This window comes from Stegodyphus dumicola, chromosome 3 (genome assembly GCF_044657685.1).
Source record: "Stegodyphus dumicola isolate Sdum_Otavi_A_Nest chromosome 3, ASM4465768v1".
Taxonomy (NCBI): Eukaryota; Metazoa; Arthropoda; class Arachnida; order Araneae; family Eresidae; genus Stegodyphus; species Stegodyphus dumicola.
The window spans coordinates 49678782-49696084 of record NC_140770.1 but is presented as its reverse complement, the minus strand read 5'-3'; the positions used below and the strand labels follow the sequence as shown (position 1 = coordinate 49696084).

Below are 17303 nucleotides of genomic sequence, written 5' to 3'. Positions count from 1 at the left end.
TCTACATGTTATAGTAGCAGTCCTATAAACACAATTTCAACCTTCTGAGGTTACTCGTTTTTGAGTTATGCGAGATACGTACGTACATACGTTCGTACAGACGCCACGAAAAATTTTCTTCAGAATTCATTTTAAGGCAGTTTTATAATTTTTTTGGAGGAAAACGAGTCTTTTATTCTGTCCTTACGTACAGATATCACGCAAAAACATCGTTAAATTGCATTCGATAGAGGTCAAAATGGATATTTTCTTTGAAATATGCTGCCTGAAACTTTTCGCGATTACAATACTTCCTTTTTACTTCGTAAAAGGAAGTAAAAAGAACAAACATTTAAAATAATAAATGAACATGGGAACAAAAGTAAAAAGTTAAAAATCTAAACAACAATGAAAGGAACATAAGATATGTAGACTTTACAAGCAGTTCATGGAAGCTCTGGCATTCCAAGTATAGTTTACTTATCTCACCACGTTTCTGAGATTCTTTGTCTAATTCTGGGCATATAACAAGATGTTCTGCATTCATGATGCCCGAATTGCAAATCTGGCATATATTAAATGGAAGGATGACAATTTTATTAAGCTGATGTCCATGCAATCGTGGCCTGTTTGCAGTCTGAAGTTTGCCACAGCCTCTTTACGGGGTTTTGACAAAACTTTTTCCATGTGTCTCGAACGTTAGCCCTCGATTTTTCTGCTGATTTTGCTGCCTAATCAGATTTAAGAGTATCCATTAATTCCTCAAAATTATGCTTCTGAGAAGAAACCTTCTTAGGTAAAATATGATACTTTGGTTTCATGTGACTTTTATTAGGTATCCAATCAAAGGTAACTGCTACAGAATTTCATTATCTATACTCCAGGTCCATGAATTATCAGTTATTCGAATCGCTCATTCTTCTTTCGAAGCCCAGTTTATTTGTTTATATAACTGAATATGATAAAGCGTATGAGTGAAGGATGACCCTGTGGGAAATTTCTAAGAGAAAATGGATGCCCCTGTGGGAAATTTCTAAGAGAAAATGGTTCTTGTGTATGTTTTCTGCTAATGTATGAAAGCCACATAAAACTAATCCTTCTTCAGGACCTGAATCCAAGTATAACTGCCACAGTTGAGTGATCGACGGCTTCTAATGAACCTTAATTTTGTGGAACGCAATGTGTTTTGTATTGTCTTTAATTGATAAAAATGTTATTAGTTGCTTCGTGAACATTAAAATAATAAAATATATTTTATTACAATACAAATATTACTTGAATGGGCAACAGTTTCATATTTAAAGTTCTACTATAAGTTACGTAATCCGAATATTGTTGAACTTTTATTTAATTGGCTAAGGCTTATTAATATATATCCAGAAATTTTACATCTTTTTTTCAAGTACTGAGAACAAAGAACATTTTGCGAAACATCGGAAACCATGTTTATGAATAAATTTAGACATTATTTATTATATAATTATAATAATAACTATACAGAATGCGTTTGCATTAAAAATAGAAATTTGTATAAATTATTCTAAACGATTCTGGCATTCTATGGAAGTGGCATTCAATTCGAATGTTTATTTATGTTCTACATAACAAATACTGGTTACTCCAGAGAAGTTCGTCTAGGAAAACTGGTCACAGTGAAAAGTTTTGCTATGTTTTTTTTTTTCCTGTTACCGATGTTCAATTATTTCGATAACTATTCTAGGACAGAATTCACTTAATATTTAAAAAATATAAATTTGATCCATACCTATTAGATGATGGCGTGTTGGATAGCTTCTTTTTAAGGTACTTAAACATAAATTTTTTGTATTAATTTCCTACTGTAAATCCTTAAAAATCTTTGTTCTCAAAATATTCTTTTTGCATTGAAATCTGTATGAATAATATTCTAATTTTTGATATGCATAAGCAAATATAATTTGTAAAACTTGTTAATTATAATATAGTTAATGATAAACTATTATTTTAAACAATTTAGATGAGCAGATGCACTTAACGCTTCGTTTTTCTTCCCCCGCCAACGGAAAATTAAGGGACCGTGTTTTCAAGATGAAACTGCAAGCTGCGATTTTGAAATCGACTGCGTTCTCATTTGGCATGACTTGGCGCCATTTCTGGCGTCATTAAACGCACGCCGCAGCACGTGTTTTTTACTGCAACCTGTTGAGCCTCACTTGGACTTCGTTCGCTCGGTGTTATCAGTTAGTGATGTATTTGGCTTATGCTGTCATCTATCAGGTAAAAAATTAGGTGGGTATTATTCAGTCTCCTTTTTTGCTGCCCTGAGTAACTGTTTCTGTCAATCGCGCTGCGTTTCTAAAAGAGTACTGGAGGCTTTCGGAATTTCGCTTTTTATTAAACGTTGACAGTGAAAATTTAATTGGATAAAACAAATCAGTGGATCATGGATACCAGTGAAAACACAGCAAAAATTGTGGATATGACGTACAAGGTATGTTCTTGAATTATTTTTTTTAATTGTGCGATCTTAAGTAACGTTCTTTCCATTTAGTTTCTCTTACAGCATGAGAACAGGTTTTCGGCATCTGTTGTTGTTCAGTACATTAGTTTGGAGCCGGCGCAAAATTTTGATTCATGAAACTTTTTTTTAGGATTGTGTGTGCGTGTGGGGAAAGTTTAAAACATAAAACGGAGAAAAATAAGTGAATAACGCTGCATTATATTTTGTTACTAATAATAAAAGTGATTTAGTTTGGTGTTTCATGATATTGCTGATAACTTCGTAATATTCCCTTTAATTTCGTTTCTGTGCTCAGCTTTACCTACCTGTGTTGTGAAGTGTTACTAGTAACGTTCTTTATTAAATTAGTCTATTAATGGGGCAAATTCCCAGTAGCTTTAAATTTCATTTGGCCTATTTTTTATATGCCTTGATCATTGTAATACTAATGTTTACAAACTGTAAAAGGCACTTTCGATTCCCATTGCTGTATTTTAAGTTTTATTATTGATTTGTAGCCGCATTGATTCCCCCTTTCATCTTTCTAAGTGAGAGGCTGTGTTTTGATTTAGTACCATTTTCTAAATTCAATCTTATTTTTTAAAAAGAAAATGTTTCCTTTAAAAAAATGTCGATAGTGAAGCCGACGTTTGCCATGTTTATAAGTATTTATTTTTATAATATATGTATATCATTCAAATTCCCATATTACTGATTAAAAAGAAGATATTTGATTTTGGTTCGTATTGTATTTCACTTTTTTCCAGTATTTTGGTATAATTATTTCATTAGAAAATAAATTTCCGTTTTTTACATACTAATAAAGTTCATATAAGGTTAGACATGAAAAAAAGGGCCATTTCTTTAGTGAATTTTGCTAGATATTTGATTTAATTGTTCCATATGTATAATTTGAAAAGATATTTAAACGTTTTCAGTTGTAACTTCTAATTTAAATTTTAATATTTAATTAAAAAATAAATAGCCTGTTTGTGTAAATTACATAGCGTGTTTTGATAATATTTTACATAATGTATATCTAAGTATTAATTTTTTTTCATAAGCTCCTTATATGTTTCGCATATGTGAATGTGGATTACTGGAATAGCCCAAGTTCCAACGAAGGTTATATGAAAATGCTCTTGAAAAACCTTCCGATCTTGAAAAAATAAATCATGAATCGGCAGCACCAGTTTCAAAGGTTTCTTATGAAATGCAAGAAGCGATACATTTGTGTGATAATTTTGATTTGAAGGATTTATCATTGAGCGGTTTAAGCCGGCTGTAATCATTTCCGGATTCTACTCACGTAGTGAAAAAGAACTGTGTAATATATTCGCTTTCTCAGAATCACAATTGGAATAGCGTCAGTTAGCAAGAATTGGGTGTAACGTTTCTTTTATAAGAGAATTGTTTTCAATGAAGCATATTGGTAGAAAAAGGGAGTGCATCCTGTCGGACCTAATTTCCTGCTCATATCTGAAATTCAAAAATTTTATTAAGGCTCTGTAGCTTTAAAATTTCGAAAATGATTGTTATGGACTTTAAAAAAAGCTTAACTGAAGTAGAGACCATTTTAATTTTAAAACAAAATGTATATTTTGTTTTGATGATGATATGAATGGACTTTAAAAAAAGCTTAACTGAAGTAGAGACCATTTTAATTTTAAAACAAAATGTATATTTTGTTTTGATGATGATATGAAACCATTTTAATTTTAAAACAAAACATAATTTATGATATATGTAATTTTTTAAACATGCTTACGTTTATTTTAAATTATATAAATACGTCTTGAATCATGAAGCAATCAGTGCCAGTGGTCTAAGACCGGCGGCTCCCGAAGCATTTTCCTGTAAATTAATTAGTATTATTATGGGAGAATTTGAAGAAAAGGTTTAGGATTTTGATGGTTTGGAGTACAATTTTATATTTTTGTTACCGAAAATTAACGTGAGTAACGCTTCGGAAAATCTATCTACAAATGGAGCTAGTTAATTTATGCTGTCATGTAAATCTTACTAAAAAATTTGAAGATACGAATTTGGTTAATTATTATTAACTTATCAAAAGAATCTTCAACTACGAATTTTTGAAATGAAAATAATCATTTTGTTTGGGAGTGCGTGTAAGTGTGTTGTAAACTTTGTGCTCAGTCAGTATATGGAATAATTTAATAACTTGAATGATAATTCCAGAATGGATTAAGCATATTGCAATTTTTGATTCACAATAATAAAAGAAGACGTTAGAGTTATAACATCAAAGCGAACTCTTTTTTTTTTTTTTTTTTTTATTTACGTTTTTTCTTGTTGCCAATCTAGGGAAACTAAACTTCGCAACAGTAAAGCTAGTACTGTATGTAGAGGGAGTTGCAACACATGTAAACATTTTTTTCCGAAGCTCAAAGTTAGATTTTTTAAATTTGAATTTTTCTTTGCGTCATTTTTACACTTCTGTTTTTAAAATTATGTAGTAAAAGGTTTTTAAATTTAGTAAACAGATTTTATTTAGGTTTTTCTTTTTATTATTACTATTGCTGCCCGTCAGCTATTTTTAGACCGTGTTAATTAGAGTTTGAGATTATACTGTCATAATACAGTGTGATGTTAAAGTAAAATGTTGGAGGAAGTATTCTACGTTATGTTTGTGTTAGAGGTGGGAAGATTAAATGGCTTTAATGTTTTAAAATCATTTATAGAATACATTTCTTTTATAGAATTTATTATATCATTTTCCTTTGTAGACTATATTTATTGTTTAAATACATTTGTGGAATGTACTACCTCATAGTATTTACAGAATTTAATTTAATTTTTTTTTTTTTTTTTTTTTTTTTACTGGAAGAGAAACAGTTTCAAATCCGTATCAACCATTAGGCGATAACATTTAACGGGTAAATAAATGGCAAGCCAAACGAACAGAAAATTGGTTGTATTATAAATCAAAATAAAAAAATGAACGAATATATTTTATTTAATACAAATTTTCAGATCGTCGTCGTAGCATGAAAGCACAGTACCAGTGATTTCTTACTGAAAAAACAGGCAGCTTTTGAGATCCTACAGAGATCATTTTTTTTTATATTAAATACAGCAGTGTGAGCTGTTTAATAATGATATAGATAGATATCCCAATTCATAGAAATGGAATTTGCATTAGAGCAGAAGCCGCAGATTTTACGTTAGGCGTGAATAGCGAGAGAACACTCAAGAATTTGGAGATAGCTATTAATGTCAAACTGATAATGATGAAGTTATAGTTCTGATGTATTTCTGTGGGTTAATTAAGTTTTTTGGTCCGCAAAATTTGGCATTACTAATGGCTAGAAGAACTAAATTTTAGCCATTATTTATAAGCGTATGAATCAGTAGCGGAATCAGAAATATAAATTTTGCAGTGATGCAGTTCAGAAAGATTTGTAAGTAGTGTATTAATTATTTAAGAATAGAAGGTGTACTTATAAATGCTGTTGTTTAAGAACAGATCTTGCATTTATATATGCTGATAATCCATGCATATTATACATTCTATAAATGCATTTATATATGCTTATAAATGCAAGCTCTGTTCTGAAAGAGATTTATTCTTATATTTTATCTTACATTTATAAGTAAATATTTATTCTTAAATTTTTATCTTACATTTGTGAATAAATATTTATTAATTTGCGTAAATTAAAAATGACAGATGCTTCTGAACATACATTGTGCAGTTTCCTATATCTGGGATGGAAATTTGATTTGTAAGGAAGTTTTTTGGCAAAACATGTTGCGGTTAAAGAGAGACTGGATAAGAGGGATCCTAACTGTAATGTATACAGCAGGAGGGAGCTCTCAAGAGGGGGAAATTTCATAGTTTCGGGGGGGGTTGCTGTCAGTCAGTCTTTTATTTATCTGTTAAGTATTAAGTTGTAGTGTATGAATATCAGAAAACCGTTTTTATTCAAGTTGGTATTTATCAACATATTTTATGCTTTTTCTTGTTTAATTTATATAGCAAATAAAAAAATAATTTAAATAAATTGTATACATGTATTTTTCGATTTTTGTAAACGAGGAGGGGGAAAAGCATCATCTAGCGATGGTTAAAGGTGTGCACGGGGCAAAAAAGTTGAGAACCACTGGCTTGAGTACATATCAAATTTAATGACCTGTATTGAAAACAAAATTCTTATTCGCAGAATTGTAAATAAGAAAATTTGCTTTAAATTTAGTTCCATTTTCTATTGATTCCTGGGGGAGGGGGATTATGATTAAACTTGAAAGAATATAATAGTTTTTACACCAAGGTATAACATTCTGAGAAATTCAAAGATGCTGTCATCATTCAGTTTTATGTTACTGCTCACTTGCTAGTTGTACAAGTTATTTACAGAAAATAGTATGTTCATAAATGAGATATTTTTAACTGCAGAACCCTTTTTATCCAAATATACTTCTTCACGGAATGAAAACCAAAGATCCGGTTATGACGCTGCCATTAATCCTGCAATTTGTTTTCCATTGACGTATACAAGCTATTCTATTTTCTTAGTTTTCGGCAAAGTGGAAACTTTTATATCGATATGTTCAGATTCATCGGATCATATGTCCAGATAAAAGTTTCCTACATGGATTTTGTCATGCATTAAGTAATTTTCAATAATAGATTAACTGTCATCACCATAAAAAATGACAGCCGCTTTAGTCATAAAATCAGTCAATATTTGTGGTTTGTTATTTATATTTATCAAAATTGGATATGGATTTCCTGTTGTGTGTAAAATCATAAGACGTATGTTAAACTCAGATTATCGCATTGCCATGAATCATTAGTTTCCATATGCGTTATCTTTTTTTTAATGCAAAACGTATAAGAACATGCTTTGTGCATGTTTCGAAATTTAAATAGGAGAGAGAGACGAGAGGGAATGTAGTTTTAAATTTTTGTGCAGTACATTAATTACAAAATATCGTGTAGGGGATAAAGATTACAGCGATGGGATCTTAGTTTACACTCATTTATTTTACTGTACGCTTGCAATTCAATTAGTAATCAAGAACATCCAAATTTCGATGCTAAAATAGTTAATTGAGATCACCTATTTCACAGTTATTTATAACTGCAGCATTTGTATGTGAACGCTCTGACTTTGAATTAGCGTATTTGCCGGCGTTATAAGACGCACCCTTTTTTTTTTATACACGTTTTTAAAGGATGAAATTTTATTACTGATCATTTACAGTATTTTAAATATAAAGTGATACAAATACAAAGTAATACTTTCTGCAAATACCCAATCTATCTGGGAAAGAAGACCTTTTAATCTTCGTCAAAACTCAGACATCATCCACATACAACAGATTGTCCTCTGTACCATACAGTGTTTCCATGTTCTCTTAGAATACGCAATCACACGTAGCTCGTACGCTATGTTATAGCAATGCCGACGTTGTTTTTGAGCCATAACTTGCCAAGAAATTTAAGGAAATTGGAACAGTAGAAATTTCACACACTTATAAAAGTGGTTAACGAAAGTTGGAAAGTTTAAGGTTTAAACGAATCCAGCTATGATCGTCGAAGACAGCGCATGCGCATTCACTGAGCTCTACGTAACGGTAATATTCTAACACTCCGCAAAGAAACAAGAAAAAAATCGCATAATTCCGAATAGAGGAAATTTCCAGGAATGAAATATCGACGTATAAAAACGCACCCCGTTTTTCAGACCTATTTTTAAAGAAAAAAATGTGCTTCTTATACGCTGGCAAATACGGTATTGCATTCCTTTAAAGTTCTTTTTACAACTGCTAATTGCGCATGATTCTGACTGAACATTCGATAACATGTAGGGCAGAGTTACCCAATTCATGCAGCAAGCCCCTTCGCTGAGGATCGGTTGAGGTCGAACTCCAGCAGTGTTAACCAATCGGTAACTGAAGAGTTTTTCACGATGGAATCTCTTCTAAGGCAAGTTATCTTTCGCATGGTTTGTTGTAAATAAATGGCCCACCAGCGGCCGAGCAGTAACGTCGCTGAACACTGGTAGTTCGGTCCGAGATTCGAATCACGCGAAGAGGCTGGGTGCGTGGACATTTTCGTGGTTTTCCTCATGTGTATACGAGTCGGTTTTCCTTAGAACGTATATGCGAGCCAGTTTCCCGTTATAAAATCCTCCACGAAGATTTCCCTCCCATTAAGCAAATAGCCCAAGAGGCTTTGGGGCCCACCAGTGGCCGAGCGGTAAAGTCGCTGAACACTGGTAGTTCGGTCCGAGGTTCGAATCCCGCGAACGGGCTGGCTGCATGGGCGTTTTCGTGGTTTTCCCCCTGTGTAACGTGTATACGAGCCAGTTTCCCTTAGAAAGTCCTCCACGAAGGCATCCCTCCCCTGAGGCAGATAGCCTTAGTGTGCTTTGCCATAATTAAATACACCACTTCCCAAGAGGCTTTGCCGTAATCACATAAACTAAACTAATGTAAATAATCAGCTGACTAAAAGTGTGACAATAGTTGTTCGTTACTACCACAATTTTCAGGTGGTGCCAAATGTCAGAAGTGTCTGCGTTTGTTGTACAACCAAGCTCTTAATCTCTGTCGTATTCATCTAACTATATGCACATTAATTTAGACAGTAGTTATGATTCAAAAGAAGTTTAAGAAATCTAATGATGATGAATTATGTTTATTTACTAGCATAAAAAAAAACTGGCCGATTGTTATCCGATTAGTAACGTATTTTGACTGCGATTACGTTTTCTGCGATCTCCAAACACCGACGAAATATAAATTTCAAATACATTTTTCTTTCCTGGTTTCTGTAATCAAATCATGCAAATTATTAATAGCATTAATTAATTGTACAAGCAAAACATATTTGTGCAGTAATCGGACGATATTTTTTTCAGATATTAAAGACTCATAAGTTATAATTGCGAACAATTATTTATTACATAAGTACATATTTTATGTTTTCAACCGCAGTTTCTTCTTCTTCACAAATCCCACAAGATCATATTTAGAAATTGAGTTACTTAAAAAAGTAAAAACAAAAGTATCATATGTTCATAAAACTGTTGGAACTCTGAATGAAACACACACACACGGAAAAAAAAGGCCCACTTTGCATTTTAAAACTGAAGTGTTTTACACGCGTTTGCCAGAATTTGGCGCATTCTGAAAATTTGGCGACTTCTGCTAAGGTAGTTATGCTAATACTTAAGTACCAACAAAAGAAATGCCTGTGTATATACTTGTTTTGATAATCCCATACGCATTGTTTTTATTAACTTCATAATTTTATTATTGAAACTTTTCTAGCTGCGGAAATATTTTTAATAATTTTATATCTCATAAATAAGCAATAATAATAATATGTAACAGTTATATAAATTTTAATGAATAAAACGCGTTCAGCAACATAAATATAAAATATTCATATTGTGTTAAAATTTACGATTGCGATAAGAGAAAGTTTTAGTAATAAATCAGAAAAACGCTAAAAGAAACGCTTAATTCAGACAATGAAACAAGCACTTTCCTCAAAATATATTGTTACGAATTTGGTATTTAAAAAAGCTAATGTTAGTTCAATTATAAATTAAATGGTTTTATTTCTCGCGCAGTGCAGCGCGTGACAAATATTAAAAGAAAGCTAAGCCGGAAAAATTAAAAATACAAGAGCGCGTGCGTTAAATAAATAAATATCTCTTTTTGATTTCGAGAAAGTACTGGAAAATTCTAGCGCGTGATTTTAAAATCTTATAAAAGGAGGAAAACATCTCAGTTTGTAGTAGTTGCTTAGTTTGTTGTTGTTTAGAAAACTGCCGTTGTTGATTATAGCGAATTCGCGGATTAGCGTTCTTTAGCTGTTTTGAATTACGTTCTATTGTACATTTAAGTAGTTAAAAGATAACTACTGTGAGATATTGTGATACTGCATGATAATTTGAGAAATTTTAAGCATTTCTGTTGTGATAATAATAAATTTTTGTTCATTTTTCATCGGACTTGTGCATTCATTTCATAACGAACCCGTACGCACACAAAAATTTTTGGTGTCAGAAGTGGGATTTGAATGCCAATAACAAGAGCGATGGAAGAGCATTTAAGGCATTTAATATCAGCCTTTGCCTCATTTAAAGAAGAAATGAAATTGGGCCAGGAATCCCTCAAGGAAGAAATGAAAGCGGCACAGGAACAAATGAAGTTGGGCCAGGAATCCGTTAAAGGAGAAATGAAATTGGGCCAGGAATCCGTTAAGGAAGAGATGAAATCTCTTAAAAATGAGATGAAAGCAGGTCAGGACGAAATGAAAAGAGAAATTACCTGCGTAATAGAAAATAAATTTGAGGCTATGGAAGGCAGAATAGACGCGGTTGAAACTAAAGTTGGACAAATAGAAGAAAGAGTTTCTTCGGTAAAAGAACAAGTAGAAGAAAGAATTTCTTCTGTAAAAGAACATATAGAAGAGAGAGTTTCTGCCGTCGAACAACAAATTGATGATAGGGTTTCTGATGCCGTCGCCAAAGAAGTTGACAGCCTAAAGAAGTGCATAGCGACGGTAGGAAACAATTCTGAAGGTTTCAAATTTTTATCGATGCCTGCTCGTTCCGTTCTGAAACTATCTACATATGATGGGAAGACCTCCTGGCAGGTGTATAGGACACAATTTTCTATCGTTGCGGATGCGAATGGATGGGATTCCCAAGCTAAGGCCTGTCATCTCGCCGCTTCTCTAAGAGCCGACGCAGCGGATATCCTTCAGACTCTTCCCGAAAACAAAAGGTTAGATTTCGAAGCTCTGTCCGGCGCCTTGGAGTTGCGCTTTGGGGAGAAGTGTTTAAAGGACTACAGCAGGCTTCAATTAAAATCCCGTCAACAGAAGCCCACCGAATCACTCCAAGAACTCGCCACGGATGTTGAAAGGCTGTCCCACCTCGCATTTACGGAGTGCCCGAGAGAAACGAGGGAAATTCTGTCGCTGCAATATTTCATCGATGGCATCCGGGACCCTGAAATACAGAAAGCACTGCGAATGGCAGATGTAAAGGATGTAAAAAGCGCTCTGTTGTACGCCGTGAAATTGGAGGCAGCCCAGCAAGCAACTCTTAGGGATCGCTACCCAGTCAGAGCTGTGCGAGTCCACGACCCAGGGGACCAATTGATGGCTCGTTTAGATGATTTATCCAGACAAGTCGATGCTTTGATACGGAGTAGCAGTGAGAACAAAGTGGCTGTAAGATGTTGGAGATGTGGTTCTGAAGGTCACCTACGACGGCATTGCAGAACACCCCAGGGCACGGATAATGAAACGGATGAGTTGACAAGACCAGTGAATGCTTTAAGACGGAATAGTGGTGAAACAAAACCGACCCTAAAGTGCTGGAATTGCGGTGTTGAAGGTACGAAGGAACTGCAGAACTCCCCAGAGCACGGAAAATAAGGCATACGATTTAAACAGACAATTAAATGCCACGGGAAGGAAAAGGACTGACAAGAAACCAAAGTGCTGGAACTGTGGAGCTGAAGGCCACGTACGAAAGAATTGCAGAACACCCCAGGGTACGAAAATTGAGACAATTTCTGAGCAACGACGCAGGAAACAAATTAATGACCATATCAAGGAACGGAGGTTGCCAGATAATGAAAAACCCTGTTTTAAAGCGCTTAAGATCTCTATAGTGAGTGGCAACAATAACGGACTGTCCATCAATGGGAATATCGATGGAGTTCCTTGCAATATGATCATTGACACGGGAGCTAATGTTACCATCATTAGGAAAGATTTAGCTGAGCAGTTTAAAGATAAACTTATTTGGACGCCATCCTGTGTTACCCTTCAGACTGCGTCTGGTAACAAGATCGACATAATTGGGAAGTTAAACGTAAACATCACGTTTGGAAGTGCCGCCTACCATCACACGGCATATGTGGCGGATATTACAGATCCATGCATACTCGGATTGGACTTTTTAAGGAAATACAATTTTTCCTTAGATTTCAAAAACAATAAGCTGCTTTCAGCATCTGATGGCATGACTATCCATCCTCAAAAGGGATCCTCGCCTGGAAATGTCGACGCCTTGTCCGAAAGATCGAACTCGGGAAGCTGCCGAAATCATACCAGGGTCGAAAAGAAACTCAAGACTACCAGCTATTCTCCATCCCAGAAGCTCTTCTGTCGAGACCTTCGTCTGCCTTGTGACCGCCTGTTTAGTCGCCCTACGGATGCGCCTTCATCGCCTGAGGAACACATCCAAGACGCCCAGGCCCGGTTTGAGGGGATGCACCGTTCTGCACGAAAGCGAGTCAACTTGGCGACGGAGAAAATGAAGACCAGATGCGACACAAGAGCTACTAGACAGAGATCCAACAAAGGAGACAAGGTGTGGTTGTGGAACCCGATTCAACGAAAAGGACTGAGTCCTAAATTACAGTCACCTTCGGATGGTCCATATACAGTGCTGAACACGAATGACGTCGTGGTTCGGATCCGTGAGTCTTCGAACTCTTACGACAGGTCAGCTCATTACTATGGCCATAGTACGTAATGTAAATAATTGTAAATAGTATCAGACCATGGTCCTTTTTGTTTATAAATGTGTATTTAGTATTTGATTTGTATTTAGTAATTGATTTGCATTTAGTATTTGATTTGTATTTAGTATTTGTTTTGTATTTAGTATTTGATAGCATTTGATTTGTTTAAGTTAGTTATTGCATTTATTGTTTATATTGTTTGATATTGTAATGTAATGTTTATGCCTCAGTTGCATTTATGCCACAGTTGTAAGTTTAGCTTCCTGTCCAGGGATTGTACTGCCCGGGACGTGCAGTCCTTGGGAAGGGGGCAGTGTTACGAATTTGGTATTTAAAAAAGCTAATGTTAGTTCAATTATAAATTAAATGGTTTTATTTCTCGCGCAGTGCAGCGCGTGACGAATATTAAAAGAAAGCTAAGCCGGAAAAATTAAAAATACAAGAGCGCGTGCGTTAAATAAATAAATATCTCTTTTTGATTTCGAGAAAGTACTGGAAAATTCTAGCGCGTGATTTTAAAATCTTATAAAAGGAGGAAAACATCTCAGTTTGTAGTAGTTGCTTAGTTTGTTGTTGTTTAGAAAACTGCCGTTGTTGATTATAGCGAATTCGCGGATTAGCGTTCTTTAGCTGTTTTGAATTACGTTCTATTGTACATTTAAGTAGTTAAAAGATAACTACTGTGAGATATTGTGATACTGCATGATAATTTGAGAAATTTTAAGCATTTCTGTTGTGATAATAATAAATTTTTGTTCATTTTTCATCGGACTTGTGCATTCATTTCATAACGAACCCGTACGCACACAACAATATATATATTGTTGCGTGCGTACTGGTTCGTTATGTAATGAATGCACAAGTCCGATGAAAAATGAACAAAATTTATTATTATTACAACAAAAATGCTTAAATTTTCCTCAGATATTCGTGCAGTATTACAATATTTCACAGTAGTTATCTTTTAACTACTCAAACGTTCAAGAGAATTTAATACAAAATAGCTAGAGAAAGCTAATCCACGAATTCGCTACAGTCAACAAGAGCACTTTTCTAAACAAACTCTTAAAACAACAAACAAACAAACAGCAACTACGAATTGAGAGGTTTTCATGCCGCTTATATAAGCTTTTTAAATGCGCGAGAATTTTCTGGAACTTTCTCGAAGTCAAAAAGAGATATTTACTTATTAAATGTTAAATGCACGTACTCTTGTATTTTTAATTTTTCCGGCTTAGCTTTCTTATAATATTCGTCACGCGCTGCACTGCACGGGGAATAAAACAATTAAATTTATAAGTCTACTAACATTAACTATTTAAATACCAAATCCGTAGCAATATTATAAGGAAGAAAGTCTGTGTGTTTGACCTCTAATAGCTCAGTCACTACTACTATAGCTATCGTCACCAAACCTTTTACAATTCTTAATTAAAAACTCAGAAAAACGATCATTTTCGCTCTCATTTTTCGGAGTGGCAACAGTCTCACAAGCTGCTTTATTTCAAACGTTGTTGCCGCTGCTCGCTTTCAAATTCTATAGTTTGTTAATAAAAAATTTCGAAGTTTTACGATGAAATAAAACTAGCGTTGCCAAACATTAAATACATTATCCCCGATTCCGAAAATTCGTGGGAAGCCATTTCGGCTATTCCCATCTTCGTACGACTTTAAGCAACCGAAATATTAATCAAAAACTCTGAGAGTGTTAATTTTCGCACTCATTTTTCCGAGTGGCAACAGTGTTGCGCGTTGGAGATAAAAGTGCTTTATTTCGAAAAGTGTTGCTACTGCTCGGTTTCTAATCGTAGAGTTTATTATTAAAAAATTTGTAAATTTTACAAAATCTATACATATAAAGAACAACGTCTGTGTGTTTCCGTTATTGATTTCTGATCAATTATGATACATGTTTTGCCACATTTAATCGGCTAAAGTCGAATATAGGTGAAATATTGGATGCAACTTGTTCTTTTACGACCATTTGATTAGAAAGACGAAAATCATTAAAAACTGCGCGCCATTGTTGCTGATATAATGAGAGAGAATTAGCTTATTTTTCTATCGAAATTTTTATATGGATTCCATATCGCATCAGACTGAGAAATGTATGAATGACTATGAATCGTACTTTTTGCATCGTTATTAGAGAAGGATTTTCTCTCTGTTGTTAGAGGCATTACTCTCAATCTAACTTAACTAATATCGAGTACTTACGCTAGTTTAAATTAAATAACATTTATATTGAAGTTAAGTAAAACTGTTATAATCATCTATCTTTTTTTATAACTGTTCATTGCGAATAGTAAGTGAATAACAGCTTTCAGTCCAGTTCAACTATTTACTGCTCCTAGTGATAAGCTGCAGAAAAGACTCCAATGAAGAAAGAAACACGCATGACAAGCATTGCAGTTAACATCAGAAAATTTCAACGAACGGTCTAATAACTAATATACCGGGTGATCAAAAAGTCAGTATAAATTTGAAAACTTAATAAATCACGGAATAATGTAGATACAGAGGTAAAAATTGACACACATACTTAGAATGATATGGGGTTTTATTAGAACCAAAAAAAAGTTTACTGTTATCGGGCCTTTTGTTTTTCGAGGAAATGCGTGATTCTGGTTTTGTAACTGCTACCGTGGCGGATGAGAGGTACGCCGATATGTTACAGAATCGCATCGTCCCCAGCCTGGCTGATAAACACCTGCTGGAACGTACGACTTTTATGCAGGATGGCGCTCCACCCCACATTGCTAGACGCGTGAAAGATCTCTTGCGCGCGTCGTTTGGTGATGATCGTGTGCTCAGCCGCCACTTTCGTCATGCTTGGCCTCCCAGGTCCCCAGACCTCAGTCCGTGCGATTATTGGCTTTGGGGTTACCTGAAATGTATCGTGATCGACCGACATCTCTAGGGATGCTGAAAGACAGCATCCGACGCCATTGCCTCACCATAACTCCGGACATGCTTTACAGTGCTCTTCACGACATTATTCCTCGACTACAGCTATTGTTGAGGAATGATGGTGAACATATTGAGCATTTCCAGTAAAGAAAATCATCTTTGCTTTGTCTTAATTTGTTATGCTAATTATTGCTTTTCTGATCAGATTATTGCTTTTCTAATAAAACCTCATGTCATTCTAAGTATGTGTGTCAATTTTTACCTCTCTATCTACATTATTCCGTGATTTATTAAGTTTTCAAATTTATACTGACTTTTTGATCACCCGGTATATGAAACGCCGTTACCACAAAATAATGTACCAAGTGACTTCGTGAATGATATCAGCCTATGTTCAATTGGGCTGCTTCGATATTACAAATAAATGACTGAGGCAAAATTTTAAGATGACACCAAACACCAGTACTCAAAAATATGGATTCCGGAGAAGTTTCATGCGAGGCCTACGCTGCCACAAAGAATTCTGTTCATTGACAATGCTTTATTCTTTATCAATGGCGAATTGAAATAAAAGCAACATATTAGTGGGACCTGAATTCATAATTACTTGTCAATCCAAATTACCGCAAAATAACGGTATGACGCTTCTTTCGACACTTATGAAAATGATCTCCGGGAGCGACGGTGTCATGCTAGATTATTTCCATCTCAGAACGCTCGTAGGCTGCCAATTCCATGCTGCATTTATTACATGTCGTGTTTTTTTCAATCAGTGTCTTTGTCCACCATCATGTAAGAAAATTCTACCTTAAATTACTATATTACTTGGCTTAATTTCGAGCAAGAATCAAATATGGTAGCCTTGCTGATTTTATCACCATCATGTAACTAACTCTTAGTACTCTCAACCGTAATCGACATTAAATTTCGATTCCTCCTGCCGTCAGCAGTTTTCAGACACTTCAGTCATCGTGTTTATTTCCTTCTTTTATAATTTTGCAAAAACCAATTTTTAACTCTGTGTTTAAAGAATTAAAAATCCAATCTAATTGTAGTCATGAGAACAGTAAACAAGAAAGAGCAAACATTGACAAAAAGTGTTAATATTATATGAAATCTGTTCTGATCTCTGTGTATCTGTCATAATTTAAATTATCTTATCGTCAAAGATTTCAAATTTTCTCAGGAATACATGCCTAATCGGAGCCGTTTTTCTACTGAGCAGTGATTAGGCACTGTACCTTAGATAAGCGCTATCAAATCTTTGCTATTTTTTGTGCCAAATATTGTCTTCAGTTTTGCGCAATAGATAGCATTTTTATCTCCACAACTGTATTTTTCCCGGTCTTCATTGTTCTTGCTTTAGGAAATGCACTAAATAACAGTCCGGTCGCATAAGGTAGAGTAGGAG

General features: G+C 34.5%; 1 protein-coding gene across 2 annotated transcripts in view; it reads left to right on the top strand.

The window, feature by feature from the left end:
• Window positions 1-2185: 2185 nt before the first annotated feature.
• Window positions 2186-17303, top strand: part of LOC118180875 (BAR/IMD domain-containing adapter protein 2-like) — a 259049-nt gene continuing 243931 nt past the window's right edge. The window contains exon 1 of one of the 2 annotated variants that reach the window (XM_035349934.2): window positions 2186-2449. In XM_035349934.2, the coding sequence (XP_035205825.1) occupies window positions 2402-2449 (48 nt within the window). In that variant the 5' untranslated portion in view covers window positions 2186-2401. The remainder of the gene's footprint in view (window positions 2450-17303) is intronic. The other variant, XM_035349935.2, reaches the window with a different exon arrangement.